This window comes from Cannabis sativa, chromosome 8 (genome assembly GCF_029168945.1).
Source record: "Cannabis sativa cultivar Pink pepper isolate KNU-18-1 chromosome 8, ASM2916894v1, whole genome shotgun sequence".
Classification (NCBI taxonomy): domain Eukaryota; kingdom Viridiplantae; phylum Streptophyta; class Magnoliopsida; order Rosales; family Cannabaceae; genus Cannabis; species Cannabis sativa.
The window spans coordinates 31074879-31096072 of NC_083608.1; the positions used below are offsets into that span (position 1 = coordinate 31074879).

Below are 21194 nucleotides of genomic sequence, written 5' to 3' on the forward strand. Positions count from 1 at the left end.
TATCTTACTAGTAATCTCGTTTAGGGGATTAGGGTTCCTTAATCACCTCAGGTAGCGTGCCTAAATGTTAGGGCGTTACAGTTTGGTATCAAAGCGTCAACATTTTTTAACTTCTTGTAGACCTGCCGAACATGAACAATCATCGTCAGAGACAAGATCGACTCGTGGTGGAGTAAGTGTTGAGAGTAAATGATTTACTGCTTATTTGATCATTTATTTACCGCTATCCACTTTAGGCAATATGTGAGTATCTAGAGTATTTATGTGATGTATGATGCCATGCTTAGAATGTTATATGATAGATGTTTATTTATGTTAAATGGAATAGTTGAGTTAGGGTTGAAGGCAATAAGTGCATAAGTGTGGTATTGGTGCTTAACTCGCTAGGGTTGTTAATTATAGGGGTACTTATAATAATGGACCCTTCGTAATCATCTAGACCCGAAGGCGAGCAAGTAGAGCCTGGTGTAGACCAAACCAATCCACCGGCACCGCCTGCGCCTCCACAGAATTTGGGGAATAATGCAGGGGTTAGCAATGCTAATTTGCCTGCTGACTGGCAGCAAATGTTGCAAGAAATGCGAAGTATCATACTTCATCAAGAGGAAGAGTTGCGTCAGTTAAGGAAACCGGTACCGGCTGCCCCTATTGAGCAAGTGTTACCACCTCCACCTATGTCAGTGGTGGGTAACCAGGGGTTCATGTTGCCGCATAGAGATTCTGTGTTTGAATGGTTTGTGAAGCTGCAACCTCCAACTTTTGTGGGAGGTATTGAAATAATTAAAGCTGAGCAGTGGATGAGCACAATCACTCGTATCCTTGATAATATGAGGGTGACAGGAACAGAGAGATAAATTGTACAGCTTTTATGTTACAAGATCATGCCCGCGTTTGGTGGGATATTGTGGGGCAGAATCGCAATGTTAGTGTGATGGCTTGGGATGAGTTGAAAAATCTATTTGAGGAAAAATTTTATAACATCGCTGTGGGGACTTAACATATGGAAGATTTTGTTAAACTGACTCAGGGGAAAATGTCTATGGCCGAATACACTGTGGAGTTTGATCGGTTGTCCAAGTTTGCTGGTGATCTGGTACCTACAAATTTCATCAGGAAACAGAAATATGTGAGAGGACTGAATGCCACAATTAGTCAGGACTTGAAAATTACCACTACTCATGACACTTTGTACAGGAAAGTTGTAGAGCTAACCTTAATTGCTGAGGAGGCTGAGCATTATGTAACAAAAGAGCAGATAACAAAGGATGTCGCCACGACATCGAACCTTCCTGTTAGTGGTAATATCAGTAAGGGAACCGACGATGGTAACCCTGATCACAAACAGAAGGCTGATGCTTTCGGAATATCAGGGGGTAGTAAAAAGTTTCGGGGAAACAAAGGTTGCCGTCAGGGCCGCAGAGCTTTATTCTGATCTTATCCTGAGTGTCAAAAATGCAAGAAACACCATTAGGGTGAATGTCAGGCCAAGACTTGTTTCCAATGTGGCATGGTGTGTCACTTTATCAAATATTGTCCTCAAGCCAAGAAAGAGGAGTCGAAAAAGAATACTACTCAGAACCCAGGACGAATTTTCACTACGAATCAGGCTGACACAGATGCTAGTCCGTCAGTGGTGACATGTCAGTTATCTATTAATGGTTGTTCCTATACTGTATTGTTTGACTCGGGAGCTACCCATTCTTATGTGTCATGAAGAGTGATTGAAAGTTTTCATAAACCTTGTGATACATATGCTTCGGGGTTTAGTACCTTGTTACCTTTGGGAGACCTTATAGTATCCACTAGGTGGATCCGGTCCTTGGCCTTTTGGATTAACAATTGTGAGTTAACCGTCAATCTGATAGAGCTACAACTGTCTGATTTTGACATAATCCTAGGAATGGATTTTCTATTTAAGTATGGGGCAACGATCAACTACACGCGGACGATGGTGGTGTTAGAGCCTGACAGTGCTAACCCCACAGTGTTTGTGGGTAAAGTTTAGGGGACACGCATACCAAGGATAACACTTTTGAAAGCTAAAGATCTGATGAGCAGAGGTTGTTTGGGATTCATAGTCACTGCAGTGGATACCAGCCAACCTGTAACATTTGGACCTAAGAATACAAGATTAGTATGCGAGTTCCTTGACGTCTTTCCAAAAGATTTACCAGGATTGCCACCTATTGGGGAGATTGAATTTGTAATTGAGTTAGTTCCGGGAGCAGAACCAGTATCAAAGGCATCGTATCGAATGGCTCCATCAGAATTGAAAGAATTAAAGTTCCAGTTGCATGAGTTATTGAATCTGGGATTCATTAGACTGAGCTACTCTACTTGGGGTGGTCCAGTATTATTTATGAAAAAGAAAAACGGGTCTCTATGAATGTGTATTGATTACCGAGAGTTGAACAAACCTATCATCAAGAACAAGTATCCTTTACCTCAAATTGATGATCTTTTTGATCAATTGAAGGGAAAGACGGTCTCTCCAAGATTTCGCGCAGGTTATCATCAACTGAAAAATTCGAGAGGAAGATATGCCAAAAACTGCATTCCGTACTCGATATGGACATTATGAATTTCTTGTGATGTCTTTTGGAGTCACCAATGCCCCAGTGGCATTTATGGATCTCATGAATCGGGTATTCAAGGACTACCTGGATAGATGCGTGATCGTGTTTATCGATGACATATTGATTTATTCAATGGATTACCTGGATAGATGCGTGATCTCATAACAATGGATAATTAATAGCGTGTCTATATGGTGGAACATATAGAGCGTTCTATATAGCTGAGAGTGCAATTCTAAGTTCTATGCGTGGATTCAACGAAGAATTAATAAGTCAGTGAATTTACTTGGTAAATTCTTGATCTTCTTATTGGAAGCTCGGATATATAGGCCTATGGTCCCCACACTAGTTGAGACAATACTACTTGTAAGACTCATTTAATTGGTTTTGATTAATCAATTATAATTCTCAAATTAGACTATGTCTAGTTTGTGAATTTATCACTAAGCAAGGGCGAAACTGTAAAGAAAGAGTTTCTAGGGTATATTTGTTAATTAAGAGACTTTGGTTAGTCTAATTAATAAATAAAATAAATGACAATATTATTTAATAATTAATTATAGTTATTAAATAGTTGAAATTTGCATTTAAATGGTTGAATTTGAAAATTGGCATTTTTTGAGAAAATAAGATGTAGAAATGATAAAACAGCAAATTGTAAAAATGGGGCTCATATCCACAAGCCATGGCCGGCCACTTATGTAGGTTTTATCATTTAATATTTTCATTATTTTAATGCCAAATAATTCAAACCTAACCCTATGTGGCATACTATAAATAAATAGTGATGGGTTCAGAAAAAGATGATGCATCTTATTCCTTTCAGAGAAATTCCTGAGCCTTCTATCTAACCTAGTCGCCACCTCTCTTTCCTACTTCTTCTTTGTTTGTTTCGAACCCCTTAGTGATAGTGTAGTGCCCACACACAGCAAGTGGTACCTCAATCATAGTGTGGAAGATCGTGAAGAATCGAGATTCAAAAAGAAGGACATTCGGGCTCAGATCTTGATAATACTCTGCGACAGAAAGGATACAAGGGTTAGAGGTCTGTGTGGAATCAGATATATTATTCCGCTGCACCTAATGTAAGGTTTCTCATACTTTATATGTGTTTATTTATAATCGTTTTAGAAGTTCATATTTAGGATGTTAAACAACATTCTTGTGAGTAGATCTAAGATCCTGGTAAAATAATTCCAACAACTGGCCTCAGAGCCATGGTAATTAATTTTCTTGCAAGAAATTTGGACTTAAAACAATTTGTATGTGATTTGGATGGTTTCATGTTGTTTTATGTGTTGTATGATGATTGATTGATGTTTGTGAAATTTTGTGAAAAATAATTTAATTTTTCGTTTCTGAAATTATTTTTATTGGATAGTTTGGAAAAAATTAAGCAATTTACTTTTTTACAGAACTCAATTTCGATTTTATTTGAATTAGTTATGATTTTTTGAAGATTTGAAAAAAGATAGGGTGATGCGTGCGCGGATGGCCCATTCCGTCGGCCAGATGCGTGTTCGGACAAGTTTTGTCCGAGCAACACGTCTGAAACCCCATTCCGCGTGTGGAAATGCTGCTGGGACTTCCCAGCGTCGAGGTTTCTCGGCTATGACACCCTGTGGCGCGCGCGGATGAGTATGCAACAAATATAAAGTTATAAAAAAGACAGTAGGAAATAATAAAAGACAGTTAGAAAAAAGTATAAAACATAACAAATATAAAGTTGAACAATTTAGAACTTAGGACAATTCTCATTTCTAAAATTCTAAGTATGTTCAAACAATGTTTAAACTTTACTGTAACAACAACCTTGGTCAACATGTCAGAGGGATTTTCAGCAGTAGGTTGGCTTTCCAACTAATTATACAATTACTTAGGATAAAAAACATAGCTAGTTTATGACCTTCTGGTGTCTGAATAACCATTATAATCTGAGTCGACATATCTTGTGATTTTTGGTGTTTTAAACTCTGAATGATACTTTAGGCCAAAAGTAGATGTTCCCTTTAGATACCTCATCATCCATTTGATAGCCTTCCTATTCTCAATTCATGGGTTATGCATAAACCTACTAACCATACTCATTGCATAACACAGGCCGAGTAAAAATCATAACATACATAATACTACCTACCCAACTTGTGTTTGGTACCTTCTCCATGTACTGGGATTCATCTTTTGTTAAGGGTGCTTGCATGTTGGACAATTTGAAATGTTGAACTAATGGTGTGCTTATAGGTTTGGCATCTTGAAAACCAAATATGTTTAGCAACTTTGAGATGTACCCTGCCTGAGACAGAACTAGCTCTTTAGACTTTCTGTCTCTGTAGATCTCAATTTTAAGAATTTTCTTGGCTAGTCGAAGATTTTTCATTTCAAATTCTGTGTAAAGCTTCTATTTCACTTTGTTGATATCTTCCATGTACTTTCTTGCAATCAACATATCATTAACATAGAGTAATAAGTAAAATGTTAACTTTACCTTAGAACTCTTGATGTAGACACAACTATCACAGTCCCACCTTTTGAAACCTGATTTGATAATATACTCATCAAACCTTATGTACCATTGCCTTGGTGATTGCTTTAGCCCAGATAGAGACTTCTTAACCAAGCACACATGATCCTCTTTTCCCTCAACCTCAAATCCCTCTAGTTGCTTCATTAGAATCTCCTCATCAAATTCTCCATGTAAAAAAGCAGTCTTAACATCCTTTTGTTCAAGTTTAAGAATCTTGATTGCTACCATTGCCAAGATCATTCTTATTGATCCTAGGTCAACTGATATTGTAGGATGATTGGATCCTCATCCTCTTCCAATTATAGTTCTTCTTGACCAATGTTTTCTTCACCATCTTCTTCCACTTCAAACTCTATTTTAGTAGCTGTTTCTGTTGACATTTCTCGGTTGCCTGGTGTCAAGCTCTTCTCAAGTTCCACCTCAAACTGTATACTGTCATTTTTCTTAGGTCCAATGTTTGAACTCAATTCTAGTGTATCTTTGTACACTTTATCTTCTTCAAACACAACATCCCTACTAATGAAGAACTTTTTATGATTACCACTTTCTATGCTCCACAGTTTGTAGCTTTTTACACCTTCTGGATATCCAAGAAAGACACAATTTATGCCTCTTTGTTCTAGTTTATCTTGCTCAATGTGAGCATAGGCAATTCATCCAAAAGTTCTCAACCTTCCATAGTCTTCAAGGTGACCTGTTCTTGCCTCAACAAATGTCTTAAAGCCAATAGCAGATGAGGGACATTTTTGTTGGTTAAATAAAAAGCTGTTACAACTGCTTCTGTCCAAAAATTCCTTGGCAATCCTGAGTATATTAGCATATATCTAACCCTCTCCATTATGGTCATGTTCATCCTTTCAGCAAGGCCATTATGTTGAGGGTTCTTGGGGACAGTAAGGTGCTTAGCTATCCCATGCTTTTTGCAATATTCTTTAAAAAAATCTAAGCAAAATTCCAAGTCATTATCTGTTCTCAACTTGTTCAACTTCCTACCAGTTTTATTTTCAAGCAACACTCTCCACTCTTTGAACTTTGAAATCACTTCATGCTTGTGTTTCAATATATGAATCCATACATATCTAGAGTGATCATCAATTAGGGCCAGAAAGTACCTTGCTCCTCCTGTAGAGGTGACTCTAGAAGGCCCCCAAAGATCTCAATGCATAGTCCAATATATCCTTGGAATAGTGCAAACAAGTTCTAAATTTTTGTTTTGTAGACTTGCCTAGGACATATTGCTCACAGAATTGTAGGTTTTTTACAAAATTCTTGCCTAGCAATCCCTTTTTTATTAAAATCTCCAAACCCTTTAGGCTAACATGGCCTAACCTTCTGTGCCATAGCATTGATGATTTTTCCATTTCCTTTGAAGAAATATACACAATGTTTTTGGATGTTCTTTCTTGTAGAACATATACACCATTAATTACAGACCCTTTTATGATTACCTTTGTTCCCTTGGAAATCTTAAGAACTCCACCTTCAACTTGTACTGTGCATCCTCCATCATCCAGCATAGCTATTGAAATTAGATTCCTTTTGATCTCTGGAACATGTCTCACCTATTGTAGTTCTCTCTAATGGATCCTTTTGCAAGTTAGAGTTTCACACATCCAACTCCCTTGATTGTACATGATCTGTTGTCCCTTAACATAATAGTTCCACCTTCAATTTCATTGTATTCAGAGAACTGTATTTTTTCAGGGCACACATGAAATGAACACCTTGAATCAATGACCCAATCAAGGCTAGAGTATCCTGTAGAAGCTACCATAGCCCTTGCACTTTCATAACCATCATCACTGATATTTTCTCCTAATACAAGATTAGGATTTCCATATTTCTTGAAGCCACTACCTGGTTTCTTGCTAAGTTCAGGACAAATCTCGTTTGACATGTGATGTTTTGTGACACATAAAACATCTTTTCTTGAAGTTGGAAATTGGCTTTCCTTTTGTGGAGTTAGCTTGATATTGTTGATTCCCATTGTATGTGCCTTCAATTCTTCCATGGGCAATTAACAGAGCCTCCGTTGTTCTCTTCTTTCTTAGACTTTCTTTTCAATTCCTTTGACATCAAAGCACTGTGTAATTATTCCAATGTCAGTGAGTCCCTTTCAAACATCATTGTATCCACAGAGTGTTCATACTTGTTTGTAGGTAGAGAATTCAAGACTATAATGGCTTTGTCCTTGCTTTCAATCTTGATATCACAATTTTAAGATCAAGAATTATCTTGTTCCAATCATCCGTATGATCTTCAATACTTTTCCCTAGTTGCATTTTGAACAAGTAAAGTTTTTGCTTCAGGAACAAACGATTTGCCAGAGATTTTGTCATGTAGAGAGACTCCAATTTCTTCCATAGACCAACTGTCGTGTTTTCCTTCAAAACCTTCCTTCGAACCTTATCCCCAAATCAAGATGAGTGCACTATGTGCTTTTTCCATGAGTTCACTCTTCTCTGCATCCGTGTTGGCTTTAATCTTACCATCACAAAGAATTACATCCTGAATTTATAGTTGAACCATGACAACTCGCATCTTTACTCTCCATAAGTTCAAATTGTATTTCCCATCAAACTTCTCGATGTCAAACTTGGCATTCCCCATTTCTTCCCTGGATGTTCTTCACATTTGATCTCACGCTAGCTTGATTTGATCAAAGCTCCAAGAACCCATCCAGCTCTAATACCACATTGTTGAGTTTCGAGCTCAAACGTCCCACAACCATAACCATTTACAATGTGTTCGAAAGAATAAAATCTATAACTCTTTATTGATGGTAGTTAAGTCTTATACAATTAAGTTACAATGTAATGTGTTTCAAGAAAATCAGGGACTTTATATATATAATTAGTCTAATTTATTTTGACACTTGAAACTAACTACTTCTAAACTAATAGTGCAAAGAGCTAACTAGAGCTAATTAATACTAACGGTCACAACTAACAACATTGGCCAAATTGGCCTTATCCTTTGAAGGAGTTAAAGTTTGGTGGCCTCGTACTAGAGTCCCGAGTTCACATTTGGCCTCATGCATTTAATGAAATCCATTCACTTATAATTCAAAATTTTATATTTTTCAAAAAAAAATAATAGTTAATCAAAAGAAGGTAAACACTTGGATTGGAAAAAAAACCAAATACATGGGTAGAGGAAACACATACTTGTAGCATGTCGCCAGTGTATATATATGTATAAATGTTTTTTAATACAACAACATGGAGCAAAAAATATATTCTTCGATAATAAATTATCGAAGAAACTTGGTTTTAAGGAGAGGAATAAGGTGAGAGGTGATAATATGATTAGTTTTCTCAGTTGGATGGAAAGCGTCCCAAAAGATGTACTTATTAGCGTCAGTGCACGTCAATGGACTTTTCTCACTACATAGGTAACTCATCTCAAATGTCCCCGTTGAGCAACATGCCATTCCCGCAACCTCAAATCCTGCACCCACTTATATATAAATAAATATTAATAAATTCAAGCAATAACATATTTGGATTGTATTAAAAAAATTTGAGTTTTTATACCTAATTTTTTTATCTAATTATAAAAAGTTCTTATTACATTATATGGGCTTGAATTGTTACATCGGCTAAAAAAAATAAAAAAAAGTTTTTAAATAAAAAAAAGATAAAAAAAATTAAATTTGACTTAAATATTTTGTATATATAAATATATTTTTAATATAGTGTAATTTTTTTTAATTGAGTAATTAAATAAAACATAGAAATTTAAATTCATTTTTTCTTATTCATCATTGTATTAAAATATAATAATTTAATATTTTTAAAATTAATAATAACCTAAGTGCAGAGTCGGCCCTCAGTTAAAATTGGTTATAGGCAAAAATATTTTTTTGGCCCCTTACTATATAAAGATAATTGATATTTTTAAAAATTATTAAAAAAAATATGTATATTTTGTAAAAAGTATTTTTTTTATTTTGGTCCTTAAAATCAGTGGGCCCTAGGCGCGGGCCTAGCCTACCTATGCCTAGGGCCAGCCCTGCCTAAGTGTTACACACTATTCAATGGTTACATTTTTATTGTAATCATATGGTTACATTTTTCTTTAACCTGTAATAGCAGGTTACTAATAGGTAAATTTTTCTTTTTTAGATTTAATTAATTATAATTAACTATTTTCTTAAAATAATTAATTAAATAGACATTCCTTTTTTAGAATTATTTAATTATAATTAACTATTTTCTTAAAATAATTAATTAAATATTTAACAAGACCTCTTTCAGCAATTAATATTTATATTTAAATCCTTACTTGACTTATTTTAATAATTAAACCATTTAATTATAATATTTACAATAAAATTTATTTTTTTTACAAAAATTAAACTTCTTTTGACACAAATTAAAATTCTCTTCTTATAATAAATTTTTAAATAATTAATTATTTTTAAATGATATTTAATTATTTTGTTACAATTATATGAACTAAGTATGAGGCCTCAAGCTAATCAATCGATAACAAGTGCAGCTATTTTTTTTCTAAAAAATCCTTCAACTTATTTCATTTTTTACTTTTTAAATATTTAAATAAAAAAATTAAATAATTAAGTGTAATAATTTAAAATTAAGATTACAAGTATAATAAAATTTAAATTATGAAATTATATGTGTATAATTTTAAATTATAAAAAGTTTTGCTATAAAATTTTAAATAATTTAAGTATAAAAAAATAAATTGCTAAAAGATCCTTATATAGTAATAAATTGCAAAAAATTAATTAATAATTATAATTAATTTAATTTTAAAATATAATTAATCTTAATTAAAGTTTTATAAGGAAATAAATGATTAGGTTACTTTCAGGTTACAAGTTATTTATTATTTATTTTTATTTAATTTCCAAAAGAATCACAACCATTTAATAGTAATCCAATGACTTAAAAAAAATGTAACCATGATGATTACAATAAAAATGTAACCATTAAAATCTCTTCCATATATATATATATATATATATATATTATGTAATATTATTGACACATACTAAAAATATACTTAAATGTACATTAAGTAGGATTGCTCATGAATTAATTTGGTCTGAATTTTTATTTTTTCGAACCAGGCCAATAATATTATATTTTACAAAATTTAAAACCAAACAAAATCAAACCAAATCAATCCACTCTAACAATGATTATTGTATAGTTTTATTTGAAGGATTATATCACAAATATACAAAAACAACAAAAAAAAAAAAATTACAAAAATACGGTTGTACGGAATTTTAAATATTTTTACGATTTTTATGATTTTATTTACAGAAAATGCGGTTTTTTTTATGTTGTACTCTAATTAATTTGTTGTTCATTGTTTATTATCTGTATGTTATTTTTTGTTGTTGTTTTGATGTCGTTTGGATATTATTTTTCTGTATCTTTGATGTAATTTTATTGTTGTTTTTGTGTTGGTTTATAAAAAAAATTATAAAATTTTCTTAAAAAATCTTTAAACGTAAAAAATTAAAAATGTATTTTTTTTTTTTTTACAAATAAAAGTGTTTCCATATAATTATCCCTATATTTTAAGGGTGCAATTTTTATTACAGTTTTTGAATTTAGTTAGAAAGTATATGGTTTGTTTTTCATAATTGTTCTAACTTATGTTTTATATTAAATTATGTTACGTTTTAAAATTTATAATACATTCACAATAAATAAAAAAGAAAAATGTCAAAATAATATTAAATCAATATTACTACTATGTTTGCTCAAAAAAATATTACTACTATGTTTAAGATTGTTCCCGAATATTAATATTCAATAAAAAAATATATTAAGTATATTAAAAATTAGGTGGACGATTTGATTTTGTTTGAAACTGCCAATAATTCTAAAATTGTGACTAAATTAGAGAATTATAAACGTTCTGAATTAACTAACTATTAACAATAAATTTATTTGATCCGATTTTAAATGGTTTTCTTCGAATTAATCGAGATTTAAAACTACAAATTGTGAATTTTATAAACACCTCTCCTAATGTACACCACACACACTAATTATTGAACACAATAATGTTTATTAAATGGTATAAGCAAAAACAAAATAATGCCTATTAAATGGTAGTGGTATACATTTTTATGACAAATACTAAAAAACATCCATGGTGTTTAGCACCGATGTGTTAGTATTTTTTTCGATGTCGATCATATTTTTAATAGTACAATTAAATGTCAAGTCAAATATGATTTAAGGCTTTAATTGTGTGATTAAAATTAGTTATTATTTTGTTGACATTGGAGAAAATGATTTGAGTTTGAGATTTTATTTTAATGAAAAAAATTGTGAAACTACTAAATTATGTCTATAACTACAATTAAAATTAATTATTTATTGGGATTTCATTGTCCTCCTATTCAAGATTCAAGATAGAATCTTGAACTTCTTTTTCGGTGCAGCTTGGTATTTAGACGAAAATTAACAGTATGGTTGAAGATCAGGATCAGATTAGTGCTTTGCGACGAAGTTTGTCTAGGACTGGCGCTCGTTTCGATCTGAGGTCGACAGGGATGATAGAGGTTGGACTTTGCTTCATGTTGGGGCGCGTAAAGGGGATATTAATCAGGTAAATAACTTTCCCTTTATGCTGTCTTTTTTAGTTTTTTTGGGCTTTCAATTTGGACGTTCTTTTTTATTTTTCTTGGGTATTTTCCATAAAATTATTTCTTCAGAGTACTTATGTGAGTATGCTGTGTTAAGAGAGTTGTAAATTGTAATTTGGGGAGACCATAGATTTAGATGTTAGGAGTAAATTGTTAATGTCACCCAAATGTGATGGTAATGGGTCACTAGAGTTTAGTTCTGATATTGTCTTTTATTGTGAAGTTGGGTGTTCGGTGAGCTAGATAGCATAGCTATACCCTAATACTATGTTTGTTCTCTTTTTAGTCCAAATTAATCAGCTGTAGTCTCAGATTTATTTGTATTTTGGTGTTTTAAAGTTTTTACTGAATTCTCATTGGGAGCTTTTGGAACCAATTAACGTTATTCATTTGAAGGCTCTTAAAGTATAGTTTTGGGATGAAGTTTTTAAGGAATTTTCGTTTTTGGAATTTTAATATTCAGATTCTAATATTATAATTAATTAAATAAATTGAAGAATTAGAATCTTGAGGATCTTGTAATAAAGGGAGGTGGGAACACTAATGGTCAATGAGAATATATTGCTTCAGATATATTTGTAATAAAGGGAAGTGAGAACACTAATAAAGGAATTTTGTTTGTTATCAATATTATGGGAATGTAACAAAATTATTACTTTATTTGTATTTTTAAATAATTTAGGGATGAGTGGTATTAGGTTTTTTATGGAAGAAATGGAAGTACAAATTTGATGGATGAGTTGCGCTATTCTTTATGGCTTTGGTGCCTTTCAAGGTTTTCGCGCCTGATTTATGGCTGGCCCCTAATTATTTAAGATAATTTGGTTAAAATTACAAGATATCATTAATTATAAAAAATATTATAAAATTTAATAGCTAACAATTATGATATGTAATTATGAGATTATTGCCTCATTAGTTTATTATGGATAACATAATATTAATTTTTGTATATAAATTATAAATGTGAGATTTTGTAATTAATTGGAGGTAGGAACATTTATTGTGAATTGAGAATTTTTTGTTTTATTTTATTTTATTTTTGGAAAGATATTGAAATAAATTAGAAGTAAATGCTAATGAAGTATTGAGATTATTGCCTTATTAGGTGTATTGGAAGATACTAATATGAATGGTTTTTATAATAATTTGAATGGTATAATAATTAGAAGGTAATCTTTTTAAATAATAAATAAGGAAGCATTATGTCATAATAACGAATTGGATTAATTAATATTAATTTAATTTTATTAATTAAATGTATGATTAAGTGGTATTAGAAAAAATGTATTTTGAAGGTGAAGAGTGCAATCTTAAATTTTAAGGATATTAATACAATTTTGATTTAATTTAGGCTGAATAAAGATTATAGATACCATGTTTTACGCTATAAATAAAATAATAAACAATTTGATTTATTAAGAATTTTGACATGTTTTAGTCTAAAAATAAGTAATACTTTTAAGAGACAAAATGAAATAATTAGTATATAATATTTTGAATATTTAAGGAATAATGGGTATTAAAAGGAAAATTTTATTTATGTTTGTTTTTAAAAGGGTAAAGGTAAGGAATATGGATCCTATGAAGGTATATTGCTATAATTTAGTTGTTACTAGCCAAAGGGTACTCCCTTTGGCTAGTTCTAGTATTTTATAGGGAGATCTAGTTGCTTAGTATTGGTGGTTGGTTGAATCTATTCAGTTTAAGTAGTTTTCTAATTAAAGTTTTATTCTGTTTTTTGATTTTTTTCAGGTGGAACTTCAGTATTATATTGAGTTGGGAGCGTTGTTAGAAGATGTTATAGCTTTATTGTCTAAATTTCCGGGGGCAGTTTTGTCCCATGGGGCTCGCTCTTAGATTTTAGCGGCCTATGGTTGGCAAAGCATGCTCTGCGGTTAGAAGATGAGCTATCCTGGTTCGAGGAGGTTCCAGCGGCGCCGGTGGCGGACGTGGGCGTCGTAAATTCATGAGTGATTTTAATCACTTTGTCAAAAAAAAAAATAAAAAAAAAAAATAATTATTTATTATCATTGATTCAAGTCCACAATATTTTGCCATCTTCTAACACTTTTTTTCCATTTGAGGTTTTTTTCCTTGGTTTTATAATTTTGGTATTTTTTTCTAACAAAGAAAAAATATGTAATTTGGGTGTGTGTAGTGTAACGGTGAAAGATAATGACAATAGCATAACTAATGAATCTTAAAAATATGAACTAACTATTTGTATATGCATAAACAGCTGGATAGCTAGTTATGCTCATATTCACAATCAATCTCTTTCTTTCTTCTGAGAGGCACATTATCAGGCAGATATGGTAGTTCTGCCTCTTAAACGCACAAGAGTTAAATATCTAAGCTACCACCGGCACCTATCCACTTATTTAATTAATGCATCTACTACAGCCACCATTGTTGTTAAGATGCCTCAATTTCTTTTACTTTTAATTAAGCACTTGCCAATTGGATTTTTTTTTGACAAGGCTTGGTAGTCTTCTTATCTATTTATAGTTTATTCAACAATTTATTTTCACACATTAGTAATGTGGAACTAATTCTAATACACTTTTTTTATATTTAGGTTTGGATCGGCGACACTTTGAGCTCACATTAGCAATCAGCTCTTTTTATGGCTCGTCTTTTTGGATTGAGGATACTTTAGGCTCACAATAGATCATAAGTACTTTTGATACTACATTAGAATTTGAGATAAGATGAATTTGAGAGAGTAGTTGTAGCTGACAAGGAAGGGGCCGAGAAAGGAGAAGATCGAGAAAGAATAGCACATTCTAATCTTTGATATCCTTCTTATTAATTGCAGATCAATTTGAAACTTAATTAGAAACAGACATATCGAAAAGGATTAAAATAATACATGAAAACAAACATACTGATTACTTTCATAATTTGGTGCCTTTTCTATATACTCTAATGTTGAAGTTTTCAAATTAATGCCAATTTACAATGGAAAATTTGATTTTCTATACTTAGAAAATCAAAAAATTTGATTTCTAAACCAATAATTTAAACTCTAAAAAAACTATACTTTTTTTTTTTCAAAACCCCAAAAATACCCCCAAACTAAAACTATCTCTCTTTCTCTCTCTATCTAGCCGGTCCCAAGAATCCCACACCCCAGGTCCGATGGTCGGACCATGGGGTCCGATGGGGTCCGACCAATCGGACCCATCGGACCCCAAGGTCCGACCATCGGACCTCTCTCTTCCCCTCTCTCTCTCAAATCGCAGGAAAAAAAACAAAAAAAATTAAAGCCGGTCGGACCTTCCGGTCCGATGGGTCCGACCATCGGACCCATCGGACCCGAAGGTCCGACCATCTGACCCTTTCTTCCTCTCTCTCCAAAATCGCAAAAAAAAAAAAAAAAAAAATTCAAAGGTCCGATGGTCGGAACTTGGGGGTCCGATGGGTCCGACCATCGGACCCCCAAGGTCCGACCATCGGACCTTTGTCTTCTTCCCTCTCTCAAATCGCAGGAAAAAAAAAAAAGTTTCAGATAGAGGGAGAGATCGGCGTTGGGGTTGCTCTTTCGGGTTGGGGTTGGGGTCGGAGGGGTTGGGGTCGTGGTCGACGGGGGTGAGGGTGGTGATCGGCGTTGGGGTTGACGTGGGTGGGTGAGGGTGGTTCGGGTGAGGGTGGGCGGTTGGGGTGAGATAGAGGGAGAGAGAGATGATGTAGAGAGAGAGAATATTGTGAGGGGGGTATTTTTGGGGTTTTGAAAAAAAAGGAATAGTTTTTTTAGGTTTTAAATTTTTGGTTTAGGGAAATTTTTTTTTGATTTTCTAAGTATAGAAAATCAAATTTCCCTTTACAATATTATATTTAATTAAATCTGCAATATTTGATTGACAGTGCATTTAATTTGTACAAAGTGGCAAGTTTTCACGTTTTAGATACACTCTACTTTATAACCAATCTAATCCATCTTTAAAAATAAAAGTACGGATAATATTTCCAAAGCGTTTTTTTTTTTTTTTTATTAAGCTATAAATTAATTATGTTATTTTCTTACTTTTGTTGTTTTATGTAACTAAGTTCTAAAGTTTAATTTTTGATTTGATTATTTTAGGTAACTAATTTTTATTTATTAGTTTTGGTTAGAATTTAAGATAAGATGAATAAAGTTCAATCTCAAAACTAATTAACAATAGAGCGAGTAGCTCATTCATCTTATATATGGTAATTTATTTTCACATTGCGCTTTATGAAATTGGTTTCGTGTTAAATTTTTAATTAGCTAATAAATGTAATTAGTTTTTTTGTCGGAGATTCTAACATCCAACTTAGTTGATGACTCTAATGTTTACTCTAATGATTTTTGATAAAGACTTTTTTGACTACTTTTTTCCAAGGTTATAAAATCTTTGACAAATTTTTGGTGACTTTTTTTGATATTGATGACAAACTATAACAATTTTCCGGTAGTACGTAATGGAATTGCTCTAGCAACTTTCCTCTAATTGTTTTTGGAAATAAGTTTATTTGTAGTATTTTGTTGGTTCTCCTTTATTTTTCCCTTAAAACAATCATATTTTGTGACATTACTTTTGTTTTCACCACCAAAAAATACTTCAATGATAACTAGTGACAACTTATATTTTATGTGTTTAAATATCACGTTTAGTTACAATAAAGATTATTTATAATTAAAATATGGTATTTCGATATGAATTGTCAGTGTGGTTAAAATACATTTACCAACCATAAATTATAATTTTTATAATTTATACTTTTAGTTATCATTTTTTGAACGATGACATAAAAATACTCATTTATGTCTAACATATTTTTATAATATATTCATTTTTCCACTTCCTAAATTTCGCATACATAACCCTATACACAAAAAAAACACTGTACCGTATAATAAATAAATACGGTACAGTATTAATTACTCAACACAATTAAACATGTATTAATTACTCAACACTAATAATTATCAAAAAAAATACTCATATACACTAATGAACAACGACACATGCGATCAGGGAGTGTTGTTAGTAGAGTGTTTTATTGTTGTTAATTAGTATTAATAACTTTCCAGTGTGTATAAATTAATAATAATAATTAAGGTAGACGTACCATAGGAAGCAGGGTTGTTTATCATGCTATACAGAAGACCATAAACGCTTTCTGTGAACACCAATATCAAGCCAGGGAGCTCATCATTCAGCTTTGTTGTCATACTCTTTAACATGGCATTAAATTTCAGAGCTACCTTGTTCAATTTATCATCACACTCATTATTCCCAAAAATATTAAGGGTTCTTTCCAAAGGCAAACAACCCATTGGAGGAAGCCCTGTAAGGGATATTTTCCTAGCTCCAAGGCTGTAGAGTTCCTTGAGAAAATTTGTAGAAATTTCAATAAGAAAATCCTGGTACTCGTCTATTGTGTACTTCAAACGCCGCCTGGGAAAGATGTAATAGTTCTCCAAAAAATCATTGGTTCCTAAGCTCACTAAGTACACTGCTTGTTTCAATATTGTCCTTGCCCTCCGATGCCCCACATACGCTTTCAACTTGTTTTGATACTCCTTGTAGTACTCAATTTCTTTCCATAGCGGCATCACATTCTGTCATTACATTTATATGTTACAATTACAACAAAATAATGAGATCACAACAAGACAATCAATAGCAATTTATAAAAATATAATTACTTACTAGTACATCAGAGGTCGCAGAATCGTAGCCAGTTCCAGCAGAAGCAAAGCAAACACCTATTGCAAAGTCGGTAATGTTGTACGTGGGATCCAAATATGCCGGTACGATAGGCCTCAGGCCGAAAGCCTCTGAGATAAAATCGGGCGGGATTCGCCCGTTGGAGAACCGGCCTGTGGGGCGGCCGCCAGAGAAATCACGGCCGTATGGATGAAAATTGCTCTTCAAAAGTGTCAATATTTGATTGTTGTTTCCAGCATCCACTGTTGAGTCTCCGAATACAATGATGGCGGGAATTTTTGTCGCCATGGCCGAACAGTTGGAGGAGTGCTGCTGGACTGCTAGTATTAGTGCTAATCCTATAGATAGTAGCCATTTTGGAACGAGAATAAGTTCCATGCTGTTGTAATTTCTTTACAATACTTTATCCAGTTTTGGAACTAGAATTGGTCAGTTATATAATAATATATGTAGGTATATATTGACAAATGTGGGTTGTGATGTTGGAGTATAGTACTCAAAAACAGAGCGAAATAATTATGAGAGTACTATTGAATGCTGCAATAACGTAATGGTGTATTGAATGTGGTTTCTTTATTGTGGGGAAGCAGTTAGTTGGAGAGTTATATATTAAAGTGTCCACTAATGAAGCATGAGAGCTCTTTCAGCCTTTGAGGGCCTAATTCCACATTAAAATCTCAATTCATAATGCATAAACAGATATTAATATTTCTAACTTTATGTGTGCACGTACAATTTACTGTTCTTAATTCCTGTTCTGGCAACAATTTATTATTGGTTTAGTGTCTAAATGTGCTTTGTATAAGCTTTTTTTCAATTATTATTCTTTTTAAGAAAACAACTTATATTGGTGTAATGCCTTTAAACTCAGGCGGTAGGAAATTTAGCTCCGATATATAGAAATTAACTTTGGTAATTCTAGCTTCAAGATCACACTTAAATAACAAAAGTTAAATCAAAACAAACAAATCAAAAATAAAAAACCAGCAAACACATTAAACCAAAAAAATGTTGATCGTCTTGTGCCTTCAATAAAACTCATTTCAATATAACCAGATTTACTAATTAATATAAGATCAGATATCGCTTTTATATTGCATGGTTCACATAACTTATTTCATGATTATATTTAATGTATAAATTCTATTAAGTCCAGAACATATATAAACATGTATATATATATTTGTTCATGATTATAGTATTGTCAGCAAAGTAGAATATAATCATTATTATATGTTCAAAAGTTTAATTCCCAAGATTTGTCAGTTCAGTGGATTTAGAGTGACATGATAATCAGGGATAAGGTATACTTACATATGTCTTTTCTAGGGTATTGGCAAAATTTACCAGTATTGGATGTATGGAGTATACATTTGAAAGAACCGATATTGATCTTGGATAAGATATCATAAACTTATCGTTATATCTTTCTAAGTCAATATCAATGGTTGATCTTAGGTCTATGTATCTTAATCTTGATATGGTTAGGTTCAACTTAGTTGTCGATACAACATTTCACATCATTAGCAGCGGACCACTTCGCCACTAATACCCACTAATCGGCCGCTATAGGGTATTAGCGGCGAATTTCGGTCGCTATAGGGTATTAGCGGCAGATTTCAGTCGCTATTGGTCTACCGCTAATGCGTGGCCGCTACTAATAGTATTAGCGGCCGAAATGGGGTCCGCCGCTATTAATAGCATTAGCGGCAGAGCATTAGCGACGGGACCCCGCCGCTAATGCTCCGCCACTAATTGTAATTAAAAATAAAAAAAAAATTACAAATAATTTTAAATATATAAATAATTATTTATATATAAATATATAATAAATAAAATTACAATTAATATAATTTAAATCCAATAAAATTTATTAATAAGTTAAAAATGTCTCAAAGTAAATTACTTTAACATTAATCCTATGACAATATTGTCTCAAAATAAAACTAAATTATTAAAAAACATAAATAAATTATTCCATAACATCTTCATTAAGGTCTCCAATTATAAAATCTTTATCCGGATTATTATCGTTACGAGTTTCTGAAGCCCGTGGCGGAGAAAACACATATGCTTGATCTGATGATAAACCCAATGTTAAATTCCCGAGCTCATCTTGATTAAAAATAGGAGTTGAATAAAATTGTTGCTCTTGCGATGAACTCCCAAATAATCTAAAATCAGCAAAATTTGAGCCGAGCGGAGGAGACTCTGATGGTGTTCTATATAAGAACTGATTTTCCAATGGCAGACCAGACTGTTGTTGCTGTTGAGGAAAAGATTAGGGTTGCTGCTACAAAAAATTTTCGAATTACTGCTGTGACAAATTTTGGAATTGCTGCTGCGAAGAAGGCTGTTGTTGAGGAGGTTGTTGTTTCTGTTGTGGATGAGTGGCATAACTCTGAGAAGACGAACCACCAGGCGACTGCGACTGACTATACGTCTGAATAAACTTCTCAAATCGTAGGTTATATAAATGAGCACGTTGTTCAGGCGTCAAATTACCCCCCATGTGGCACGCATAGTTGAGAATATTTCTGGCACAGTGCTCATCATTTTAGTTGTTGGTGGAGGAGGCACCGTCGACTGACTTTGAGTGAATGACTCTTTCCTTTTATCTTGAGCCTTTTACCCACGCCTCTTTGATAGTCAGATCTTTCGCCTAGAACTGATTCCAGAACGTTGAACTGATAACCAGTATCAGATTCAGTACTAGATGTATCGCTCAAGGATTGTCGTTCAAGTCTTTTCCTATCAAGCTCCTTCACCAGTTCCTCCTATTTAGATAAAAATTATTAGAATATATAAATAATATAAACTATAAATTTTAATAATAAATCATTTTATTCACTTATATAATCTTTTGCAGCAGCTTCATTAACGAAAGTGTCAGACGGCTTTTTCACATGAACCTCCTTCCATGCATCAACTACATGCTCTCCGGAAGGACCCCCCTATACGAACATAAACAATTAAGTTAAATTATTATAAAGAAAAATCATATTTAACAATTAAAGAATTAATATATACCATTCCGTGACGTATCGAAGCCAACAATTTTGTGCCTTTCGTTGTTGGATATTTCATTTGTTGGCGATTTGCTTTATTTTTACTTGAGCGATTCAAAAAATTTGCGCTAGTGAACAATTCCCAAATCGGCTTCCAACTCTCCGCATTCAAGTGGTCAGAAGGCAATGCCAGAACTTTCTCCCAATCTTCTGGCTTAGTGTAAAGTTGTTTAAAATACTTGCATCTGATTGTCTTTCGCTCACCATACCTCTCCGCCATCTCCGAATATAAAGTCCCCATAAGTAGGTCTCGGTAGGGAATCCCGTCAATATCAAAATAGTACTATGTAATAAAATAATTTAAAAAATTACATTAATTTACAAATAAGGATATAAAATGATTACTACCATGAATAATTAAAAAATCACTCACTCTTATTCGATTGAGCACTTGATCCTTATATTGTTGGGGTACATCAGAAAAATTGTAATGATGACCTGGGCACAATATGGTTACTTGCTGGCCCATAAATCGAACATAAGTGCTTGCTTTAGTGCAAACTACTTTGCTAGTTTCAAGATCCACCTCAACCTCTAAGGGCTTACCATCATCTCTCCTTTTTTGTTCAAGTTTAGTGTTTGCTGTAAGCCCACGACCCTTTCTGACCGGAGGTTGAACTTTATTTATTCGAGAGAAAAAAAATTTTATTAGTACATTGAACATGCACCGTTTATATTAAGAACAAT

At 32.8% G+C, this 21194-nt stretch overlaps 1 protein-coding gene across 2 annotated transcripts; it reads right to left on the reverse strand.

The window, feature by feature from the left end:
* Window positions 1–8199: 8199 nt before the first annotated feature.
* Window positions 8200–18009, reverse strand: LOC115698494 (GDSL esterase/lipase At2g42990). Of its 2 annotated transcripts, none has more exons than XM_030625568.2 (3): window positions 17422–18009; window positions 16838–17330; window positions 8200–8550 (listed from the first exon to the last, which is right to left on the reverse strand). In XM_030625568.2, the coding sequence occupies exons 1-3, from the start codon at window positions 17815–17817 to the stop codon at window positions 8354–8356; spliced, it is 1086 nt and encodes a 361-aa protein (XP_030481428.1). In that variant the 5' UTR covers window positions 17818–18009; the 3' UTR covers window positions 8200–8353. The 2 variants fall into 2 exon arrangements, with proteins under 2 accessions (XP_030481428.1, XP_030481427.1); XM_030625567.2 differs by having other exon boundaries at window positions 8200–8559.
* Between the last annotated feature and the right edge of the window lie 3185 nt (window positions 18010–21194).

Excerpts from the sequence above, each read along its gene's own strand:
- LOC115698494 (XM_030625567.2), bottom strand. The coding sequence starts at position 17,817 with ATGGAACTTATTCTCGTTCCAAAATGGCTACTATCTATAGGATTAGCA. Across the intron at positions 17,331-17,421 it reads CTGCGACCTCTGATGTACTA|AATGTGATGCCGCTATGGAA; the intron begins GTAAGTAATTAT and ends ATGTAATGACAG. Across the intron at positions 8,560-16,837 it reads AAACAACCCTGCTTCCTATG|TGGGTGCAGGATTTGAGGTT; the intron begins GTACGTCTACCT and ends TTTATATATAAG.